Source organism: Taeniopygia guttata, chromosome 32 (genome assembly GCF_048771995.1).
Source record: "Taeniopygia guttata chromosome 32, bTaeGut7.mat, whole genome shotgun sequence".
NCBI classification, from domain to species: domain Eukaryota; kingdom Metazoa; phylum Chordata; class Aves; order Passeriformes; family Estrildidae; genus Taeniopygia; species Taeniopygia guttata.
In genome coordinates, this window is record NC_133057.1 from 836,355 (window position 1) to 857,214 (window position 20,860).

The 20,860-nt window shown below is 59.3% G+C and overlaps 1 protein-coding gene across 1 annotated transcript; it reads left to right on the plus strand.

Moving 5' to 3' along the window:
* The first annotated feature begins 411 nt into the window (after positions 1-411).
* Positions 412-15,116, plus strand: LOC115492624 (uncharacterized). Its single transcript, XM_072920527.1, has 16 exons — positions 412-472; positions 4,089-5,036; positions 6,003-6,045; positions 7,414-7,547; positions 9,516-10,550; positions 11,340-11,639; positions 11,773-11,961; positions 12,273-12,391; positions 12,499-12,557; positions 12,811-12,956; positions 13,053-13,115; positions 13,213-13,375; positions 14,339-14,500; positions 14,579-14,679; positions 14,773-14,831; positions 14,915-15,116. Exons 1-16 carry the CDS (start codon positions 412-414, stop codon positions 14,945-14,947), a joined length of 3,615 nt encoding a protein of 1,204 aa, XP_072776628.1. The 3' UTR covers positions 14,948-15,116.
* The last annotated feature ends 5,744 nt before the right edge of the window (positions 15,117-20,860 follow it).

Sequence of the window (20,860 nt, forward strand, 5' to 3'; positions counted from 1 at the left end):
AAATCTGTGGGGCAGAGACCCCCGAAAACCCCCAAAATCAACCAAACCCCCAAATATCCCCTGTCCCCTGCCCCACATCCCGATGGGATCAGAGCGCGACCTTGGACACGCCTGGACAATCCCATGGAGACACCAGGACGTGCCCTGAGGAACCTCCTGAACCTCGCGGGAGTGCCACCGGGTGACAAAGGACACCTGGCGTCCCTTGTCACCACACGTGCCGGGAAAGGGCGGTGGCACCCGTCACGGCGCATTCCTGGCGCCCGCGGTGTCGCTTTCGCTTCTCCACCTCCTTTTATTGCGACCAAAGGTCTTCTCCAGGTGTCCTCGCTGTCCCCAGTCGCGCTCCGCCCGCGCTCGGGGACGGATCCTCGCGTCCATCGCTGTCCCCAACTCCGGTGACGCGCGGCCATGGGGCGGCTGTGGGGCGGCCCGGCCGCGCTCTGCGTCTGCGTCCTGCTGGTCCTCACAGGTGGGAGATGGTGGCACTGGGGCGCGTCACCCACCCGTGGTGGCACTGGGATGTGTCACCCATGGTGGCATTGGGACATGTTCCCCACCCATGGTGGCGCTGGGATGTGTCCCCACCCATGGTGACATTGGGATGTGTCACCCACCCATGGTGGCACGGGGACACGTCACCCATGGTGGCGCTGGGACATGTTCCCCACCCGTGGTGGCACTGGGACACGTCACCCACCCATGGTGGCGCTGGGACATGTCCCCACCCATGGTGGCACTGGGATGTGTCACCCACCCATGATGGCACTGGGATGTGTCACCCATGGTGGCACTGGGACATGTTCCCCACCCATGGTGGCACTGGGATGTGTCACCCACCCATGGTGGCATTGGGACATGTCCCCACCCATGGTGGCACTGGGACACGTCACCCATGGTGGCATTGGGACATGTTCCCCACCCATGGTGGCATTGGGACATGTTCCCCACCCATGATGGCACTGGGATGTGTCACCCGTGGTGGCATTGGGACATGTTCCCCACCCATGGTGGCACTGGGGTGCGTCACCCACCCGTGGTGGCACTGGGACATGTCCCCACCCATGGTGACATTAGGACATGTCCCCACCCATGGTGGCGCTGGGACACGTCACCCACCCATGGTGGCACTGGGACATGTTCCCCACCCATGGTGGCGCTGGGACATGTTCCCCACCCATGGTGGCATTGGGATGTGTCACCCACCCATGGTGGCTCTGGGATGTGTCATCCACCCATGGTGGCACTGGGACATGTTCCCCACCCATGGTGGCGCTGGGATGTGTCACCCATAGTGGCGTTGGGACATGTCCCCACCCATGATGGCGCTGGGACATGTTCCCCACCCATGATGGCGCTGGGACATGTTCCCCACCCATGGTGGCACTGAGACATGTTCCCCACCCATGGTGGCACTGGGATGTGTCACCCATGGTGGCGCTGGGACATGTTCTCCACCCATGGCGGGAGGGCTCAAGAACCACGAGTGGGGATGGCGTGGATGGGGGTCCTTGGAGGTCCAGGGGTCTTTGGGGAGGTCCAGGGGTCTTTTGGGGAGGTCCAGGGGTCTCTGGGGGGTTCAGGGGTGTTTTGGAGGTCCAGGGGTCTCTGGGGGGTTCAGGGGGTCTTTGGGGGCCCAGGGGTGTCTAAGGGAGGTCAATGGATCTTTGGGGTCATGGGGCTTTGGGATCCCACTGGGGGGTCTTGGGACCCAACTGGGAATCTTTGGGGCATCTTTGGGGCATCTTTGAAGAACCAAAGTTGGGTCTTTGGGGGGATGTTGGTCTGTGGTGGGTGAGGGTCTTTGGGGGTCCAGGGGTGTCTGAGGGGGGTCAATGGATCTTTGGGGTCATGGAGTGTTGAGATCCAACTGGGGGGGTCTTGGGACCCAACTGGGAATCCTTGGGGCATCTTTGCGGCATCTTTGAAGAACCAAAGTTGGGGTTTTGGGGGATGTTGGTCTGTGGTGGGTGAGGGTCTTGGGGTGTCCAGGGGTCTTTGGGGTGGATCCAGGGGTCTTTGGGAGAGGTCAATGGATCCATGGGGTCAGGGGGCTTTGGGATCCCACTGGGGGGTCTTGGGACCCAACTGGGAATCCTTGGGGCATCTTTGGGGCATCTTTGGGGCATCTTTGGGGCATCTTTGAGGAACCAAAGTTGGGTCTTTGGGGGGATGTTGGACTGTGGTGGGTGAGGGTCTCGGGGGGTCCAGGGGTGTCTGAGGAGGGTCAATGGATCCTTGGGGTCATGGGGTGTTGGGATCCCACTGGGGGGTCTTGGGAGTGCTTGGGGCATCTTTGGGGCATCTTTGGGGCATCTTTGAAGAACCAAAGTTGGGTTTTGGGGGGATGTTGGACTGTGGTGGGTGAGGGTCTTGGGGTGTCCAGGGGTCTTTGGGGTGGATCCAGGGGTCTTTAGGGGAGGTCAATGGATCTTTGGGGTCAGGGGGCTTTGGGATCCCACTGGGGGGTCTTGGGAGCCAACTGGGAATCCTTGGGGCATCTTTGGGGCATCTTTGAAGAACCAAAGTTGGGTTTTTGGGGGGTGTTGGTCTGTGGTGGGTGAGGGTCTTTGGGGGTCCAGGGGTGTCTGAGGAGGGGTCAATGGATCTTTGGGGTCACGGGGTGTTGGGATCCAACTGGGGAACTTGGGAATGCTTGGGACATCATTGGAGAACCAAAGTTGGGTTTTTGGGGGATGTTGGACTGTGGTGGGTGAGGGTTTTTGGGGATATCAAGGGAGGTTTGAGGGGGGTCAATGGGTCTTTGGGGTCACGGGGTGTTGGGATCCCACTGGGGGGTCTTGGGAGCCAACTGGGAATCTTTGGGGCATCACTGGAGAACCAAAGTTGGGTTTTTGGGGGGATGTTGGACTGTGGTGGGCGAGGGTCTTGGGGGGTCCGGGAGTGTTTGAGGAGGGTCAATGGATCCTTGGGGTCAGGGGGTGTTGGGATCCCACTGGGGGGTCTTGGGAGCCAACTGGGAATCCTTGGGGCATCTTTGGAGAACCAAGGTTGGGTTTTTGGGGGATGTTGGTCTGTGGTGGGTGAGGGTCTTGGGGTGTCCAGGGGTCTTTGGGGTGGATCCAGGCGTCTTTAGGGGAGGTCAATGGATCTTTGGGGTCAGGGGGCTTTGGGATCCCACTGGGGGGTCTTGGGAGCCAACGGGGAATCCTTGGGGCATCTTTGAGGAACCAAAGTTGGGTTTTTGGGGATGTTGGAGTGTGGTGGGTGAGGGTCTCGGGGGGTCCAGGGGTGTCTAAAGGGGGGGGGTCAATGGATCTTTGGGGTCACGGGGTGTTGGGATCCCACTGGGGGGTCTTGGGACCCAACTGGGAATCCTTGGGGCATCTTTGGGGCATCTTTGAAGAACCAAAGTTGGGTTTTTGGGGGGTGTTGGTCTGTGGTGGGTGAGGGTCTTGGGGTGTCCAGGGGTGTCTGAGGGGGGTCAATGGATCTTTGGGGTCACGGGGTGTTGGGATCCAACTGGGGAACTTGGGAATCCTTGGGGCATCTTTGGAGAACCAAGGTTGGGTCTTTGGGGGGATGTTGGTCTGTGGTGGGCGAGGGTCTTGGGGTGTCCAGGGGTCTTTGGGGTGGATCCAGGGGTCTTTGGGAGAGGTCAATGGATCTTTGGGGTCACGGGGTGGTGGGATCCCACTGGGGGATCTTGGGACCCAACAGGGAATCCTTGGGGCATCTTTGGGGCATCTTTGAAGAACCAAAGTTGGGTTTTTGGGGGGATGTTGGACTGTGGTGGGTGAGGGTTTTTGGGGGTCCAGGGGTGTCTGAGGGGGGTCAATGGATCTTTGGGGTCACGGGGTGTTGGGATCCAACTGGGGGGTCTTGGGGGTGCTTGGGACATCTCTGGAGAACGAAGGGCGGGGCGTTGGGAACCGTTGCTCTGTTGTGGGTGGGGGTCTTTGAGGGGGTCCAGGTGTCTCTGGGGTGGGTCCGTGTGTCCTTGGGGCTCTGCAGGATTTGGGGGTCTGTTGGGTTTGGGAGATGTTGGTGAGGTCGGACTGGGCAAGTCCTACACATGTAGGAGATGGTGGGATGGCCACCACAAAAAGTGTGGTTGTGTTGTCCAGGGGTGACCGGGGAAACTTCTCCAGCTGGCGCTGATCCAGCAGACGGGAGCAGCACCGTGACGACGAGCTCCAGCGACTCACCAACCTTGACTTCCACCAACCCGCAACCCATCTCCGCCACCGCGGCAACACCGTCCAGCACCAAGGCAGCCTCACCCACCACCAGCAGCTCGACTGAGTCCTCCACCACCTCAACCACGACCACCACACCAACCCCATCCACCACCACCACCACCAGCAGCTCCACTGCATCCTCCAGCACCTCACCCACCTCAACTGTCACCACCACCACCTCCACCCCATCCAGCACCCCGTCATCCCTGTCCACCACCACCACCACCACCAGCAGCTCGCCTGGGTCCTCCAGCACCTCACCCACCTCAACTGTCACCACCACCTCAACCCCATCCACCACCAGCAGCTCAACTGAGTCCTCCACCACCTCAACCACGACCACCACACCAATCCCGTCCACCCCCATCACCACCAGCAGCTCAACTGAGTCCTCCACCACCTCAACCACGACCACCACACCAATCCCGTCCACCACCACCACCACCAGCACCAGCAGTTCAACTGCGTCCTCCACCACCTCACCCACCTCGACCACTACCACCTCAACCCTGTCCACGACCACCACCACCAGCAGCAGCTCAACTGCATCCTCCACCACCTCACCCACCTCGACCACCACCACCACACCAACCCTGTTGACCACCACCACCAGCACCAGTTCAACTGGGTCCTCCACCACCTCACCCACCTCAACTGTCACCACCACATCAACCCCATCCACCACCAGCAGCTCGACTGAGTCCTCCACCACTACCACACCAACCCCATCCACCACCACCACCACCACCACCAGCAGCTCAACTGCATCCTCCAGCACCTCACCCACCTCAACCACGACCACCGCACCAACCCCATCCACCACCACCACCACCAGCAGCTCAACTGCATCCTCCAGCACCTCACCCACCTCAACTACCACCACCACACCAACCCTGTTGACCACCACCAGCATCAGCAGTTCAACTGGGTCCTCCACCACCTCACCCACCTCAGGGACCCCCACCCAGTCAACTCCATCCACCACCTCCAGCAGCTCAGCTGCGTCCTCCACCACCTCATCAACTTCGACTGCCACCACCCCATCAATCCTGTCCACCACCACCACCACCACCAGCAGCTCAGCTGGGTCCTCCACCACCTCTCCCACCTCAACTGTCACCACCACCACCTCCACCCCATCCAGCACCCCGTCATCCCTGTCCACCACCACCACCATCACCACCAGCAGCAGCAGCTCAACTGGGTCCTCCACCACCTCACCAACCTCGACTGCCACCACTGTGTCAAACCCGTCCAGCACCACCTCCATCCTGTCCACCTCCACGTCATCCCCATCCACGACCACCACCACCATCAGCTCAACTGCATCCTCCAGCACCTCACCCGCCTCAGCCACCACCACCTCAACCCCGTCCAGCACCACGTCATCCCTGTCCACCACCACCAGCAGCAGCTCCACTGTGTCCTCCAGCACCTCACCAACTTTGACTGCCACCACCACAGCAACCCTGTCCACCACCAGCAGCAGCTCGACTGTGTCCACCATCACCTCTCCCACCTTGACCACCACCACACCGACACTGTCCAGCACCACCAGCAGTTCAACTGTGCCCTCCAGCTCCTCTCCCACCTCAACTGCCACCACCACGTCAAGCCCGTTCACCACCACGTTAACCCCGTCCACCACCACCACCTCCACCACCAGCAGCAGCTCGACTGGGTCCTCCAGCACCTCACCAACTTCGACTGCCACCACCACAGCAACCCTGTCCACCACCAGCAGCAGCTCAATGGTTTCATCTGGCACCTCACCCACCTCGACTGTCACCACCACACCAGCCATGTCCACCACCACCACCACCACCACCACCAGTTCAACAGTGTCCTCCAGCACCTCACCCGCCTCAACTCTCACCACCACACCGACACTGTCCAGTAGCACCACCAGCAGCTCGACTGCATCCTCCAGCACCTCTCCCACCTCAGCGACCCCCACCCAGTCAACTCCATCCACCACCACCACCAGCGCCTCCACTGTGTCCTCCATTACCTCGCCAACTTCGACTGCTACCACCACGTCAACCCCATCCAGCAGTGGCTCAACGGTTTCATCTGGCACCTCACCCAGCTCGACTGTCACCACCACACCAACCCTGTCCACCACCACCACCACCACATCCAGTTCAACTTTGTCCTCCAGCACCTCACCAGCCTCAACTGTCACCACCACGTCAACCCTGTTCACCACCACATCAAACCCATCCACCACCACCACCACCAGCAGCTCTACTGCATCCTCCAGCACCTCACCCACCTCAACCACCACCATCCAGTCAACTCCATCCACCACCACCAGTGCCTCCACTGTGTCCTCCAGCACCTCACCAACTTCGACTGCCACCACCACGTCAACCCTGTCCACCACCACCACCATCAGCAGCAGCAGCTCAACTGTGTCCCCCACCACCTCACCCACCTCGACTGCCACCACCACACCAACCCCGTCCAGCACCACCTCATCCCCATCCACCACCACCACCACCAGCTCCACTGTGTCCTCCAGCACCTCACCCACCTCAGTGACCCCCACCCAGTCAACTCTATCCACCACCAGCAGCAGCTCAACTGTGTCCTCCAACGCCTCTCCCACCTCAACTGCCACCACCACACCAACCCTGTCCACCACCACCTCATCCCCATCCACCACCACGAGCAGCAGCTCGACAGTGTCCTCCAGTACCTCACCAACTTCAACTGCCACCACCACAGCAAGCCCGTCCACCACCAGCAGCAGCTCAACGGTTTCATCTGGCACCTCTCCCACCTCGACTGTCACCACCACACCAGCCATGTCCACCACCACACCAACCCTGTCCACCACCTCCACCACCACATCCAGTTCAACTTTGTCCTCCAGCACCTCACCAGCCTCAACTGTCACCACCACACCGACACTGTCCAGCACCACCACCAGCAGCTCCACTGCATCCTCCAGCTCCTCACCCACCTCGACTGCCGCCACCACGTCAACTCCGTCCACCACCACAGGAATCCACTCCAGCACCACGTCTAGCCCGTCCAGCACCATGTCTACCCTGTCCACCACTACACCAACCCAGTCCAGCACCACATCAACGCCCTCCAGCACCACGGGAACCCACTCCAGCATCACGTCATCCCCATCCACCACCACGTCAACCCTGTCCACCACCACAGGAACCCCGTCAACCACGACAGCAACCCAGACCAGCATCACATCAACGCCTTCCACCACCACGGCAACCCCGTCCACCACCAGCACTAGCACAACGGTTTCATCTGGCACCTCACCAACTTCGACTCTCACCACCACACCAACCCTGTCCACCACCACCACCACCACCAGTTCAACTGGGTCCTCCAGCACCTCTCCCACCTCAGCCACCACCATCCAGTCAACCCCATCCACCACCACCAGCAGCAGCTCCACTGTGTCCTCCAGCACCTCACCAACTTCGACTGCCACCACATCATCCCTGTCCACGACCACGCCAACCCCGTCCAGCACCAGCAGCAGCTCAACGGTGTCCTCCGGTACCTCACCCACCTCGACTGCCACCACCACGTCATCCCCGTCCAGCACCACACCAACCCAGACCAGCACCAGCAGTAGCGCAACGGTTTCATCTGGCACTTCACCAACTTCGACTGTCACCACCACCTCGTCCCCGTCCACCACCAGCACCACCAGCTCGACTGCGTCCTCCACCACCTCACCCACCTCGACTGCCACCACCACGTCATCCCTGTCCACCACCACACCAACCCCGTCCACCACCACACCAACCCCGTCCACCACCACCACTACCAGCAGCAGCTCAACTGGGTCCTCCACCACCTCTCCCACCACAACTGCCACCACCACATCATCCCCATCCACCACCAGCAGCTCCCTTACGTCCTCCACCACCTCACCAACTTCGACTGCCACCACCACAGCAACCCTGTCCACCATCACCACTACCACCAGCAGCTCGACTGGGTTCTCCAGCACCTCTCCCACCTCAACTGCCACCACCACACTAACCCCGTCCAGCACCAGCAGCAGCTCCACTGCGTCCTCCAGCACCTCTCCCACCGTGACTGCCACCACCACGTCATCCCCATCTACCACCACCTCAACCCCATCCACCACCACCACCACCCCCAGCAGCAGCTCCACTGCATCCTCGAGCACTTCACCCAGCTCAACTGCCACCACCACATTAACCCCGTCCACCACCACCAGCAGCAGCTCCACTACGTCCTCCACCACCTCACCAACTTCGACTGCCACCACCACATCAACCCTGTCCACGACCACGTCAACCCCGTCCACCACCAGCAGCAGCTCGACGGTGTCCTCCAGCACCTCACCCACCTCAACTTCCATCACCACGTCGACCCAGTCCAGCACCACTGCAACCCAGACCAGCATCACATCAACGCCTTCCACCACCACGTCATCCCCGTCCACCACCAGCACCAGCAGCTCGACTGCGTCCTCCACCTCACCCACCTCGACTGCCACCACCACGTCATCCCCGTCCACCACCACACCAACCCTCCCCACCACCACCTCCACCACCAGTTCAACTGGGTCATCCAGCACCTCTCCCACCTCAACTGCCACCACCTCAACCCCATCCACCACCAGCAGCAGCAGCTCAACTATGTCCTCGAGCACCTCACCCACCACAACTGCCACCACCACGTCAAGCCCGTTCACCACCACCAGCATCAGCTCCACTACGTCCTCCACCACCTCACCAACTTCGACTGCCACCACCACACCAACCCTGTCCACCACCACCACCAGCAGCTCGACTGGGTTCTCCAGCACCTCTCCCACCTCAACTGCCGCCACCACACTAACCCCGTCCAGCACCAGCAGCAGCTCCACTACGTCCTCCATCACCTCACCCACCTCAACTGCCACCACCCAGTCAACCACATCCCCCACCAGCAGCAGCTCCACTGCATACTCCAGCACCTCACCAACCTCTACTGCCACCACCACGTCATCCCTGTCCACCACCACCACCACCACCTCCAGCAGCTCCACTGTGTCCACCACCACCTCTCCCACCTCAACTGCCACCACCACCCAGTCAACCCCATCCAGCGCCACCACCAGTAGCTCAACTGCATCCTCCACCACCTCTCCCACCTCGACTGCCACCACCACACCAACCCCGTCCACCACCAGCAGCAGCAGCTCAACTGTGTCCTCCAGCACCTCATCCACCTCAGCGACCTCCACCATGTCAACCCCATCCACCACCAGCAGCAGCAGCAGCTCCACTGCATCCTTGGGCACCTCACCCACCTCAGCCACCACCACCCAGTCAACCCCATCCAGCACCACCACCACCAGCAGCTCAACTGCGTCCTCCAGCACCTCACCCACCGTGACTGCCACCACCACGTCATCCCCATCTACCACTACCTCAACCCCATCCACCACTACTATAACCACCAGCAGCAGCTCAACTGCGTCCTCAAGCACTTCACCCAGCTCAACTGCCACCACCACATTAACCCCGTCCACCACTATGACCACCACCAGCAGCAGCTCCACGGTGTCCTCCAGCACCTCACCAACTTCGACTGCTACCACCATGTCAACCCTGTCCATGACCACGTCAACCCCGTCCACCACCACCAGCAGTTCAACGGTGTCCTCCAGCACCTCACCCACCTCAACTGCTACCACCACGTTAACCCCGTCCTCCACCACAACCACCACCAGCAGCTCCACTGGGTCCTCCAGCACCTCACCAACTTCGACTGCCACCACCACGTCATCCCAGTCCACCACGACACCAACCCTGCCCACCACCAGCACCACCACCAGTTCAACTGGGTCCTCCAGCACCTCACCCACCTCAGTCACCACCACCCAGTCAACCCCATCCAGCACCACCAGCAGCAGCTCCACTGTGTCCTCCAGCACATCACCAACTTCGACTGTCACCACCTTAACACCAACCCTGTCCACCACATCAACCCCATCCACCACCACCACCAGCAGCAGCTCAACTGCGTCCTCGGGCACCTCACCCACCACAACTGCCACCACCACGTTAACCCCGTCCTCCACCACAACCACCACCAGCAGCAGCTCTACGGTGTCCTCCAGCACCTCACCAACTTCTACTGCTACCACAACGTCATCCCTGTCCACCACCACCACCACCACCTCCAGCAGCTCCACTGTGTCCACCACCACCTCTCCCACCTCAACTGCCACCACCACCCAGTCAACCCCATCCAGCACCACCACCAGTAGCTCAACTGCGTCCTCCACCACCTCTCCCACCTCGACTGCCACCACCACCCAGTCAACCCCATCCAGCACCACCACCAGTAGCTCAACTGCATCCTCCACCACCTCTCCCACCTCGACTGCCACCACCACACCAACCCCGTCCACCACCAGCAGCAGCTCAACTGTGTCCTCCAGCACCTCATCCACCTCAGCGACCCCCACCACGTCAACTCCATCCACCACCAGCAGCAGCTCAACTGCATCCTCCAGCACCTCACCGACCTCGACTCCTACCACCACGTCATCCCTGTCCACCACCACCACCACCACCACCAGCAGCTCCACTGTGTCCTCCAGCACCTCATCAACTTCGACTGCCACCACATCATCCCTGTCCACGACCACGCCAACCCCGTCCAGCACCAGCAGCAGCTCGACGGTGTCCTCCGGTACCTCACCCACCTCGACTGTCACCACCCAATCAACCCCATCCACCACCAGCAGCTCAACTGCTTCCTCCATCACCTCACCAACTTCGACTGCCACCATGTCAACTCCATCCACCACCAGCAGCAGCTCCACTGCATCCTCGGCCACCTCACCCACCTCAACCACCACCACCCAGTCAACGCCATCCACCACCACCACCACCAGCTCCACTGTGTCCTCCAACACCTCACCAACCTCGACTCCTACCACCATGTCAACCCTCTCCACCACCACCACCACCACCAGCTCCACTGTGTCCTCCAGCACCTCACCAACTTTGACTGCCACCACCACGTCATCCCTGTCCACGACCATGCCAACCCCATCCACCACCAGCAGCAACTCGACTTTGTCCACCACCACCTCACCCACCTCGACTGCCACCACCACCTCAACCCCGTCCACCACCACATCTACCCTGTCCACCACCTCAACCCCATCCACCACCACCTCAACCCCGTCCACCACCACCTCAACCCCGTCCACCACCACCTCAACCCCGTCCACCACCACCTCAACCCCTTCCACCACCACCTCAACCCCGTCCACCACAACCTCAACCCCATCCACCACAACCTCAACAACCTCAACCACCTCGACTGCCACCCCCATCCAAACAACCACAACCACCACGACCACAACCACAACCACTACCACCACCACCACCACCACCATGACAACCACAGTCACCAGTCCAGGTGAGTTTTGCTCCTTGGTGTCCCTCCACAGCCATGTCCCTTCTCCCCGTGTTCTCCTCGGCATTGTCCAGGTGGCTTTTGGTGTTTCTCCAGGCCGTGTCACAGTTCCCGTGTCCTTGGTTCCCTCTCCCAGGTCAGTGCCAGAATGGTGGCACGTGGGAAGATGGCAAGTGCCTGTGTCCCGATGGCTTCCAAGGTGACTTCTGCGAGGAGGTCATCTGCCAAAACGGGGGCACCTTTGCCAACGGCGTCTGCCAGTGTCCCCCCAATTTCCAAGGAGACAGGTGCCAGACCGCCAAGGACGTCGTGGAGATCCAAAATGGTAGGGAACCATCCCAAGGTGCCATGGGGTGGCCACCAGACCCAGACCTGGGCTGAGGTCACCTCTGAGGGGTCAGCCAGGGGTTGGGGTGAGGGTGTGACCTGGCAATGGGACCACCAGGGAGGGACTGACCCCGAGATGAGGTTGGGTCACCACGGATGGACCAACCAAGAAATGAGGTCACCTCGGTGAGAGCGACCTGGGTTTGGGGTCGCCGTGGAGGGACCAAGCTGGTCCCCTGACCAAGGTCACCAGAGGTGGGGTGGGGACATCCAGGTCTCTTCCTTATGGGTCTACTCTGCTTGGCCAAGTGACGATGAACGCGACGGTGGAGATGACGGCCAAAGTCGACAACAGGAACTTCAGTGAAGATCTCAAAAATCCATCCTCAGATGCCTACAAGGCGTTTAACGATACGTTCCAGAAGCAGGTCAGGGCTCAGCGGTGCCGGGGGTGACCTTGGGGACAGCCCCTTGAGGGGGTTCTGTGGACCATGATGGGGGCCTGGATCTCCTCAGGCTTCTCTTTGTCTTCCAGATGTCGATGCTTTATGGGCATATCGAGGGCTACAAAGGTGTGATAATCAAAGAGCTGCGGTGAGTCTCCACCGGTGGCCAGGTGGGTCCTGACCATCTCCAGAGCTCTGGTGGGGTGGTTTGGGGTGAAGGAACCCATGGGGGTCAGTTTGAGGTGATTCCCTTCATGTTTGGAGCATCCACATCCCTCCAAGCCGCGTTGTGTCCATGGAGTTCCTCCAGGACAGTCCAGACTGTGGTGTCCCTCCACACTGGGCATTCCATACTGGTCCCAGTTTGGTCCAGAACCAAGCACCGCCCCTTCTCCTCGCAGCTCAGGCAGCATCGTGGTGGACTATGACGTCATCCTGGAGCTCCCCGCCAGCTCCAAGGTCAACGAGACGGTGAAGAGCATCTCCGAGAACCTCGTCACTGCCATCCAAAACCACGGCTGTGACGAGAACTGCACAGGGGAAGACTGTGAGTGACCCCAGGGGTCACCCCACCAGCACCGGGTCCTCTCTGGGGCTGGTTGGCCTTGGGGTTGCCCACCAGCATCTCCTCTCTCCATGCCAGGTGTCTGCTTCAACAGCAACTTCACCGTTGTCCACAAAGTTGAGGTGCAAGAGGTGGAAGAACGTAAGTTTGGGTGTTTGGGTGTCTCCAACAGGGTGTTTGGGTGTCTCCAACCCCTCTGGAGAACCCCAAAACCTGAGGCCTGCGTCTCCACCCTCAGGTGTGTGCGACACCTACATCCAGAAGGAGTTCAGAGTCTTCTACACGCCGTACCTGACCAAGGTCGGCGTCATCTGCATCACCCGCTGCGACTCGCGCCACGCCGACCCGCTGCCCTGCGTCCATGGCAGATGTTCCGTCAGCCGGGAGGGGCCGCAGTGCGAGTAAGGACCCGCCCCCCAGAATGGGTGGTGACCCCCAAACGCCATGGCTCTCACCCTCATCATCGCCATGGTCCACCCACCATCACCACCCCTGTGATGACCCCATAACTGTGACCACCCCATGATCCTCATGGCCATCCTCATCTTCCATGATTGCTGTGATGACCTCACAATTGACCACCCCGTTCCCATGACCACCCCCAGCACCATGATCCCCTTAACCCCCCATGACAACCCCGCCACCATGACCACCATGACCATGAAAACCTCACAACCATGACCACCATGACCATGACAACCTCACAACCATGACCACCATGACAATGGTGACCCCACCACCATGACCACCATGACCATGACAACCTCACAACCATGACCACCATGACAATGGTGACCCCACCACCATGACCACCATGACTATGGTGACCCCACCACCATGACCACCATGACCACCATGACCATGACAACCCCACCACCATGACCACCATGACTATGGTGACCTCACCACCATGACCACCATGACCACCATGACTATGGTGACCTCACCACCATGACCACCATGACCATCATGGCTATGACCACCATGACCACCATGACCTCCATGACCACTATGACCACCATGACCTTGACAACCCCACCACCATGACCACTATGACCACCATGACTATGGTGACTCTACCACCATGATCACCATAACCATCATGGCTATGACCACCATGACCACCATGACCCCCATGACCTCTATGACCATGGTGACCCCACCACCATTACCACCATGACTATGGTGACTCTACCACCATGATCACCATAACCATCATGGCTATGACCACTATGACCCCCATGACCTCCATGACCATGGTGACCCCACCACCATGACCACCATGATCCCCATGACCATGACAACCCCACCACCGTGACCACCATAACCATCATGGCCATGACCACCATGACCATTCCCACCAGGTGCTCGGACCAGGTCGCCTTCTGGTACCAGGACAACGCCTGCAGCTCCCGCATCAGCAAGGTTGGGGTGTCCGTGGGCGTTCCGGTGGCCGTCCTGGTCCTGGTCAGCACCATCTTCACCATCCTCCTGCTGAGATCTCGGAGGCAGAAGGATCAGTACAGGTAGATGCGTCACCTTGGGGTGAGCTGGGTGGTCCCGCGGGGGTCCCGAGTCTCATCCCTGTGGGTCCCACCACGCAGGAAGAAGCTGAGGTCCCGCTCGGAGATGTACACCAGCGATGACGGGAACTGGGACGGATCTCAAGGCTTTGCCATGGGCAACCTGGCGGCCACCTGGGAAGGTAACGGGCGTGGAGGTGGGGATGGGCGTGGGGATGGGCTGGAGGTCGCTGTGGCACCCAGGGGTCCATGGCACCTCTTCTTCCACCCCACAGACATGGAGACCCCCAACACCAGCTACATCAACCTGGAGAACGTGGACACCTCGAGGACGGTGGGTGACACATCCCCAGGAGCCTGATGTTGTCCTCTTTCCCCACACCACCATCATCATCCTCCTCCCTCCTTCCTCCCCAGATACACATCCAGAGACCGACCATAGTCCCCTGAGCGAAGCCACCTGAGAACCAGCGGAGACAGGACACGGGGCCACCAGGATGTGGAGGAGGGGACACATGGACAGGAGAGCGATGAGAATCAGGAGATCCACCATCCTCTTCCTCACCACGCAGATGTTTGCACATATAATTATTTATAATTAAACAAATCCTTAGCTTCATTGTCACCTGTCCAGTTCTTCTTGGGGACACGAGGTGGCTCCACGACAGGACCGGGCCTGGGCTGGGGACAAGACGCGAGTCCAAAAGGAAACATCTAAATCGGGAAAGGAAAATATTGGGAATGAGGTAATTATTGACCTTTGGAATTTGTCATGATTGGGTTTGGAACTGCCCTTGGGACACCCCGGCCTCACCTGGTGACGGGTGTGGAAGAAAATGTCCTTGTCACCAGTTCTGGAATGAAACGTCACCCTGGAGGTTCCTCCACACCTCCTTCCCACGGGGACAAAGGGCTCGGAGACGGAGGGTGGGGCAGCTGTGGTGGCTCAAGGAGCAGAGGACTTTGAGGAGGTCCCATGGTGGTACCACCCATGGTTGTGGAGGACATTGAGGGGGTCCCATGGTGGTACCACCCTTGGTTGTTTGGGACATTGAGGATTTCTGAAGGTGGCACCACCCTTGGTTGTGGGGGACTTTGAGGGGGTCCCATGGTGGTACCACCCATGGTTGTGGGGGACATTGGGGGGGTCTCAAGCTGGTTCCACCCATGAGTGGAGGGGACATTGAGGAGGTCCCATGGTGGTACCACCCTTGGTTGTGGGGGACATTGAGGGGGTCCCAGTGTGATACCACTCTTGGTTGTGGGGGACATTGAGGGGGTCCCATGGTGACACCACCCTTGGTTGTGGGGGACATTGAGGGGGTCCCATGGTGGTACCACCCTTGGTTGTGGGGGACATTGAGGGGGTCCCAGTGTGATACCACTCTTGGTTGTGGGGGACATTGAGGGGGTCCCATGGTGACACCACCCTTGGTTGTGGGGGACATTGAGGGGGTCCCATGGTGGTACCACCCTTGGTTGTGGGGGACATTGAGGGGGTCCCAAGGTGACACCACCCACGGGTGGAGGTGACATTGATGGTCTCAAGGTGGTACCACCCTTGGTAGTGGGGAACATTGAGGGGGTCCCAAGGTGACACCACCCATGGTTGTTGGGTGGATATTGAGGTGGTCCCATGGTGGTACCACCCTTGGTTGTTGGGGACATTGAGGGTTTCTGAAGGTGGCACCACTCGTGGTTGTGGGGGACATTGAGGGGGTCCCAAGGTGGACAATGGACCACCACAACCATGCCCCCACCACCACTATGACCACCACCCTCACCACTTTAACCACCAGGACTTCTCCCACCACCATGAACCCCACGAACCCCATGACCACCATGACCCCACCACCCCCACAACCACCTCCACCACCTTCTCCCACATCACGGACGGGGCAGGAGGACACGTCACGTTGGAACTTGGCCCTCAGCCGGTTCCCGCCCCACCCTTCCCCGGCTAAAATCAACATTTTTATGCCTTTCTTGGCAGCCGCGGTCGGGAACGGGGACAAAGTCCCAACTGCCTGAAGGTGCGGCCAGGTGTGGCCCAAACACACCTGGCAGGTGCCGGAATGTGGTGGGAGTGTCCCCTGTTGGAGTACGGGGGGCTCCCAGGGGGGTGTGGGGGTGCCACCACCAGAAATATCTCCAAAAGGTGCCTGGAGATGTTTGTCCCCTCCCCAAGCTGTCACCGAGGTTGTCCCAGTACAAACCAGTAACACCAGAGATGTTTGAGGGACTTCATTGAGAAGGAGAGGGTCCAGCCTCGTTTTTGGGGTGGGGGGTCCTCACCCTTGAATTTGGGGAGGGAGGGAGGTGGAGACATGACCTTGGAGGTGGGGACATGACCTTGGAGGTGGGGACTGACCTTTCAGGTGGGGACATGTCCTTGGAGATGGGGACATGGCCTTGGAGGTCGGGACATGACCCTGGAGGTGGGGACATGACCTTGGAGATGGGGACATGGCCTTGGAGGGGGGGACATGACCTTGGAGATGGGGACATGACCTTGGAGGTGGGGACATGACCCTGGAGGTGGGGACATGACTTTTCAGGTGGGGACATGACCTTGGAGGTGGGGACATGACTTTGGACATGGGGACATGACCTTGGAGGTGGGGACATGGCCTTTCAGGTGGGGACATGACCTTGGAGGTGGGGACATGGCCTTGGAGATGGGGACATGACGTTGGAGATGGGGACATGACCTTGGAGGTGGGGACATGACCTTGGAGGTGGGGACATGACCCTGGAGATGGGGACATGACCTTTCAGGTGGGGACATGACTTGGAGATGGGGACATGACCTTGGAGGTGGGGACATGGCCTTTCAGGTGGGGACATGACATGATCTTGGAGATGGGGACATGACCTTGGAGGTGGGGACATGTCCTTGGAGGTGGGGACATGTCCTTGGAGATGGGGACATGACCTTGGAGGTGGGGACATGACCTTTCAGGTGGGGTCAGGACCCAAAAGTGCTGCTGGAGGTGAGGTCCCCACATCCTAAAAATGGGGTCATGACCTAAAAGTTCTCACAGGAAGAGGATGAGGGACAGGGGAAGAGGATGAAGATGAGGGAGGGGGTCAAGGTGACACCCAGGAGAAGGTCCAGGTTGTCCTGCAGTGCTGGGGGGGGAACCTTGTTCCATGGGGTTGGTGATGGGGATGATGGTGATGATGATGGTGATGATGATGGTGATGATGGTGATGATGATGGTGATGATCTTGATGTTGTTCATGTTGATGATGATGATGTTGATGTCAATGTCTATGTCGATGACAATGATGGTGAAGTTCTGGTGGTGGAAATCACCACCCCACCATGTCTCAGAGCTGCGTGATGAACTTCTGCGGCCGTGGGATTTGGATCTGTTGGCCGCCGGAGAAGATCCGGGGGAAAACGGAGTGTCAGGAACATCTGGGGTGTCCCCACTGCCCTGGTCCCACCATGGCAGGAGGACAGGAGGAACTCACCGGCACCGACGTGTCCACGGCCTCAAGGTGGACTGGATGGTCATCCTTGAGCTGGGCACCTGTGGGACAGGAGGGTTCAGTGGTGGTGCTTGGGGTGGGGATGGTGGGCACAAACCAACTCCAGAGACCCCCCACCCACTCCACGCCCACCTTGGTTCCGGAAGGTGAAGTTTCCTTGAGGGCTCCACTCCTCGCTGATGTTCTGGTACCAATTCTCCATCATCTTCTGCTCAGCCCTGGGGATGGGTCAGGGGGTGCGGGGTGTCACCATCAGCAGGTCCATCCCTGCCTGGACCTCCCCAGCTCCTCCACACCTCCAAAAAGGACCAAGGTTCCCCCCACAACCCTCAGGACCTTTGACCCACTCCCATGGACCCCTGACCCATTTCCATAGACCCCAACTCACTCCCATGGACCCCTGACCCATTTCCATGGACTCCAACCCACTCTCATGGACTTCTGACCCATCTCCAGGGACCCCTGACCCATTTCCATGGACATTTGACCCATTTTCGTGGACCCCTGACCCATTTCCAGAGACCCCTGACCCATTTCCATAGACCCCAATTCATTCCCAGGGACCCCTGACCCATCTCCATGGACCCCTGACCCATTTCCAGAGACCCCTGACCCATCTCCAGAAACCCCTGACCCATCTCCATGGACTCCTGACCCATTCCAGAGATCCATGACCCACCTCCAGAGACCCCTGACCCATTTCCAGAGACCCCTGACCCACTCCCATGGACCCCTGACCCATTTCCAGTGACCACTGACTCATCTTCAGGGACCCCTGACCCATTTCCAGAGACCCCTGACCCATCTCCATGGACATTTGACCCATTCCATGGACCCCTGACCCCTCCCCAGAAACCCCTGACCCATTTCCATGGACTCCAACCCATCTCCATGGACTTCTGACCCATCTCCATGGACCCCAGACCCATTTCCATGGACCCCTGACCCATCTCCATGGACCCCTGACCCATTTCATGGACTCCAACCCACTCTCATGGACTTCTGACCCATCTCCATGGACCCCTGACCCACCTCCAGGGACCCCTGACCCATCTCCAGGGACCCCTGACCCATTTCCAGAGATCCCTGACCCATTCCATGGACCCCTGACCCATCTCCAGAGACCCCTGACCCATTTCCAGAGACCCCTGACCCTCCTCCAGGGACCCCTGACCCATTTCCGGAGACCCCTGACCCATTTCCATGGACCCCTGACCCATTTTATGGACTCCAACCCATCTCCATGGACTTCTGACCCATCTCCATGGACCCCAGACCCATTTCCAGAGACCCCTGACCCATTTCCAGAGACCCCTGACCCATTTCCATGGACATTTGACCCATTCCAGTGACCCCTGACCCATTTCCAGTGACCACTGGCTCATTTTCAGGGACCCCTGACCCATTTCCATGGACCCTCAACCCATTCCCAGGGACCCCCGACCCATTTCCAATTCACCCCACAGTGGGATGAGACCCCGGAGAGGGAAATTTAATCCAGGGAATGGAGGAGATGGGGTGAACCCACCTTTCCCCGGGGGATTCTCCGCTAAAAATCCCAAGAGGAGACAACATCACCTCCCATCCCACCTTTTTTTCCCCCAGAATAATCCCAAAAAATTCATTTCCTGGCCCAACTCACCCGTTTTTCCTTCAGGGATGAAAAGGAGGAGGAAAAAATGGAGATAAAAGATGGAAACTTTCATTTTCCCCATGGCGGCTCCTCCACCGGCACCATGCCAGAGCCGGAACGCGCTCGGAGCCGACGGTGACGCGGGAAGAAACGATGGGAAAGGAACCTTTGACCCCGGAGCTGGGAAGGGACCAAACCTCCCACCCTCGTCGGTGACGCAGCCATGGAGTGGCCAAAGCTCTTCCAGGACCATCAGGAACCCCGTGGAGACCCCCTGGGTCATGGTTGGGTCATGGTTGGGTCATGGTTGGGTCATGGTTGGGTCATGGTTGGGTCATCATCGTTCACCACTGGGCATCAACAACCAAACCCCACCCCAAGAGGAGACTCGGGTGGTCAAAACCAACATCCCAAACCCTTCCAAAATCCCCTGAGGGAAATTGGGGACCCCCTGGAGACCCCCCACCCCTCAGGACCAACCCCAAACTCTTTGGCCGCCCTTTTCTTGCTTTTCCAGCCGCTCCCGCGCAGCCGGCGGGTGGTGACGGCGCTTTTTCCACCCAGAAAACAAACATCTCTTTTTTTCCAGAGCTCTGGGAGCGGTGGGAAGGGTGGGAATTGGAATTTTGGGGTGGCAGGAGGTCAGATTTTATTGGATTAGGGGGTTCCGCCCCGCCGGTGTTTGGCAAAGGGGCGTTTTGTGGGATTTGTTCCTTCTCCGGTGGCGGTTGGGTCCTTGTGCGTTGGTTTCGGTCCTGGTTGGTTGTGTTGGGGTTGGGAATTCCCTCCAAACCCCCTTCGGCCCTCAAACCCCACCCACGACCCCCAAAAATCCCAACTGTGACCCCAAACCTCCAATCTCAACCCCAAAACTCTGATTTTGACGTTCAAACCCCCAAAGCGACGCCCCAAACCCCAAAACCCAACCTGGGCTTCCAAATCCAACCTTGGGCTTTAAAGACTCAACTGTGTCCTCCAGACCCCCAAACTTGACCCCAAAATGCCAATTGTGACCCCAAAACCTCAACCTCAACCCTAAAATTCCCAATCTGGAGCCCCAACCCCCAAACCTCCAATCTGAACATTCAAAACCCCGATCTTAACATCCAAAAATCCCTTTTTTAACCCCAAACTTCAGCCGTGATATCAAATCCCCCAACCCTGACCCCCAAAACCCCAATCTTGACCCCCAAAACCCCCACTGGTGACCCCCAGCCCCAAATTTTGACCCC

Excerpts from the sequence above, each read along its gene's own strand:
- LOC115492624 (XM_072920527.1), top strand. The coding sequence starts at position 412 with ATGGGGCGGCTGTGGGGCGGCCCGGCCGCGCTCTGCGTCTGCGTCCTG. Across the intron at positions 473-4,088 it reads CGTCCTGCTGGTCCTCACAG|GGGTGACCGGGGAAACTTCT; the intron begins GTGGGAGATGGT and ends TGTGTTGTCCAG. Across the intron at positions 11,962-12,272 it reads CGTCGTGGAGATCCAAAATG|TGACGATGAACGCGACGGTG; the intron begins GTAGGGAACCAT and ends TGCTTGGCCAAG.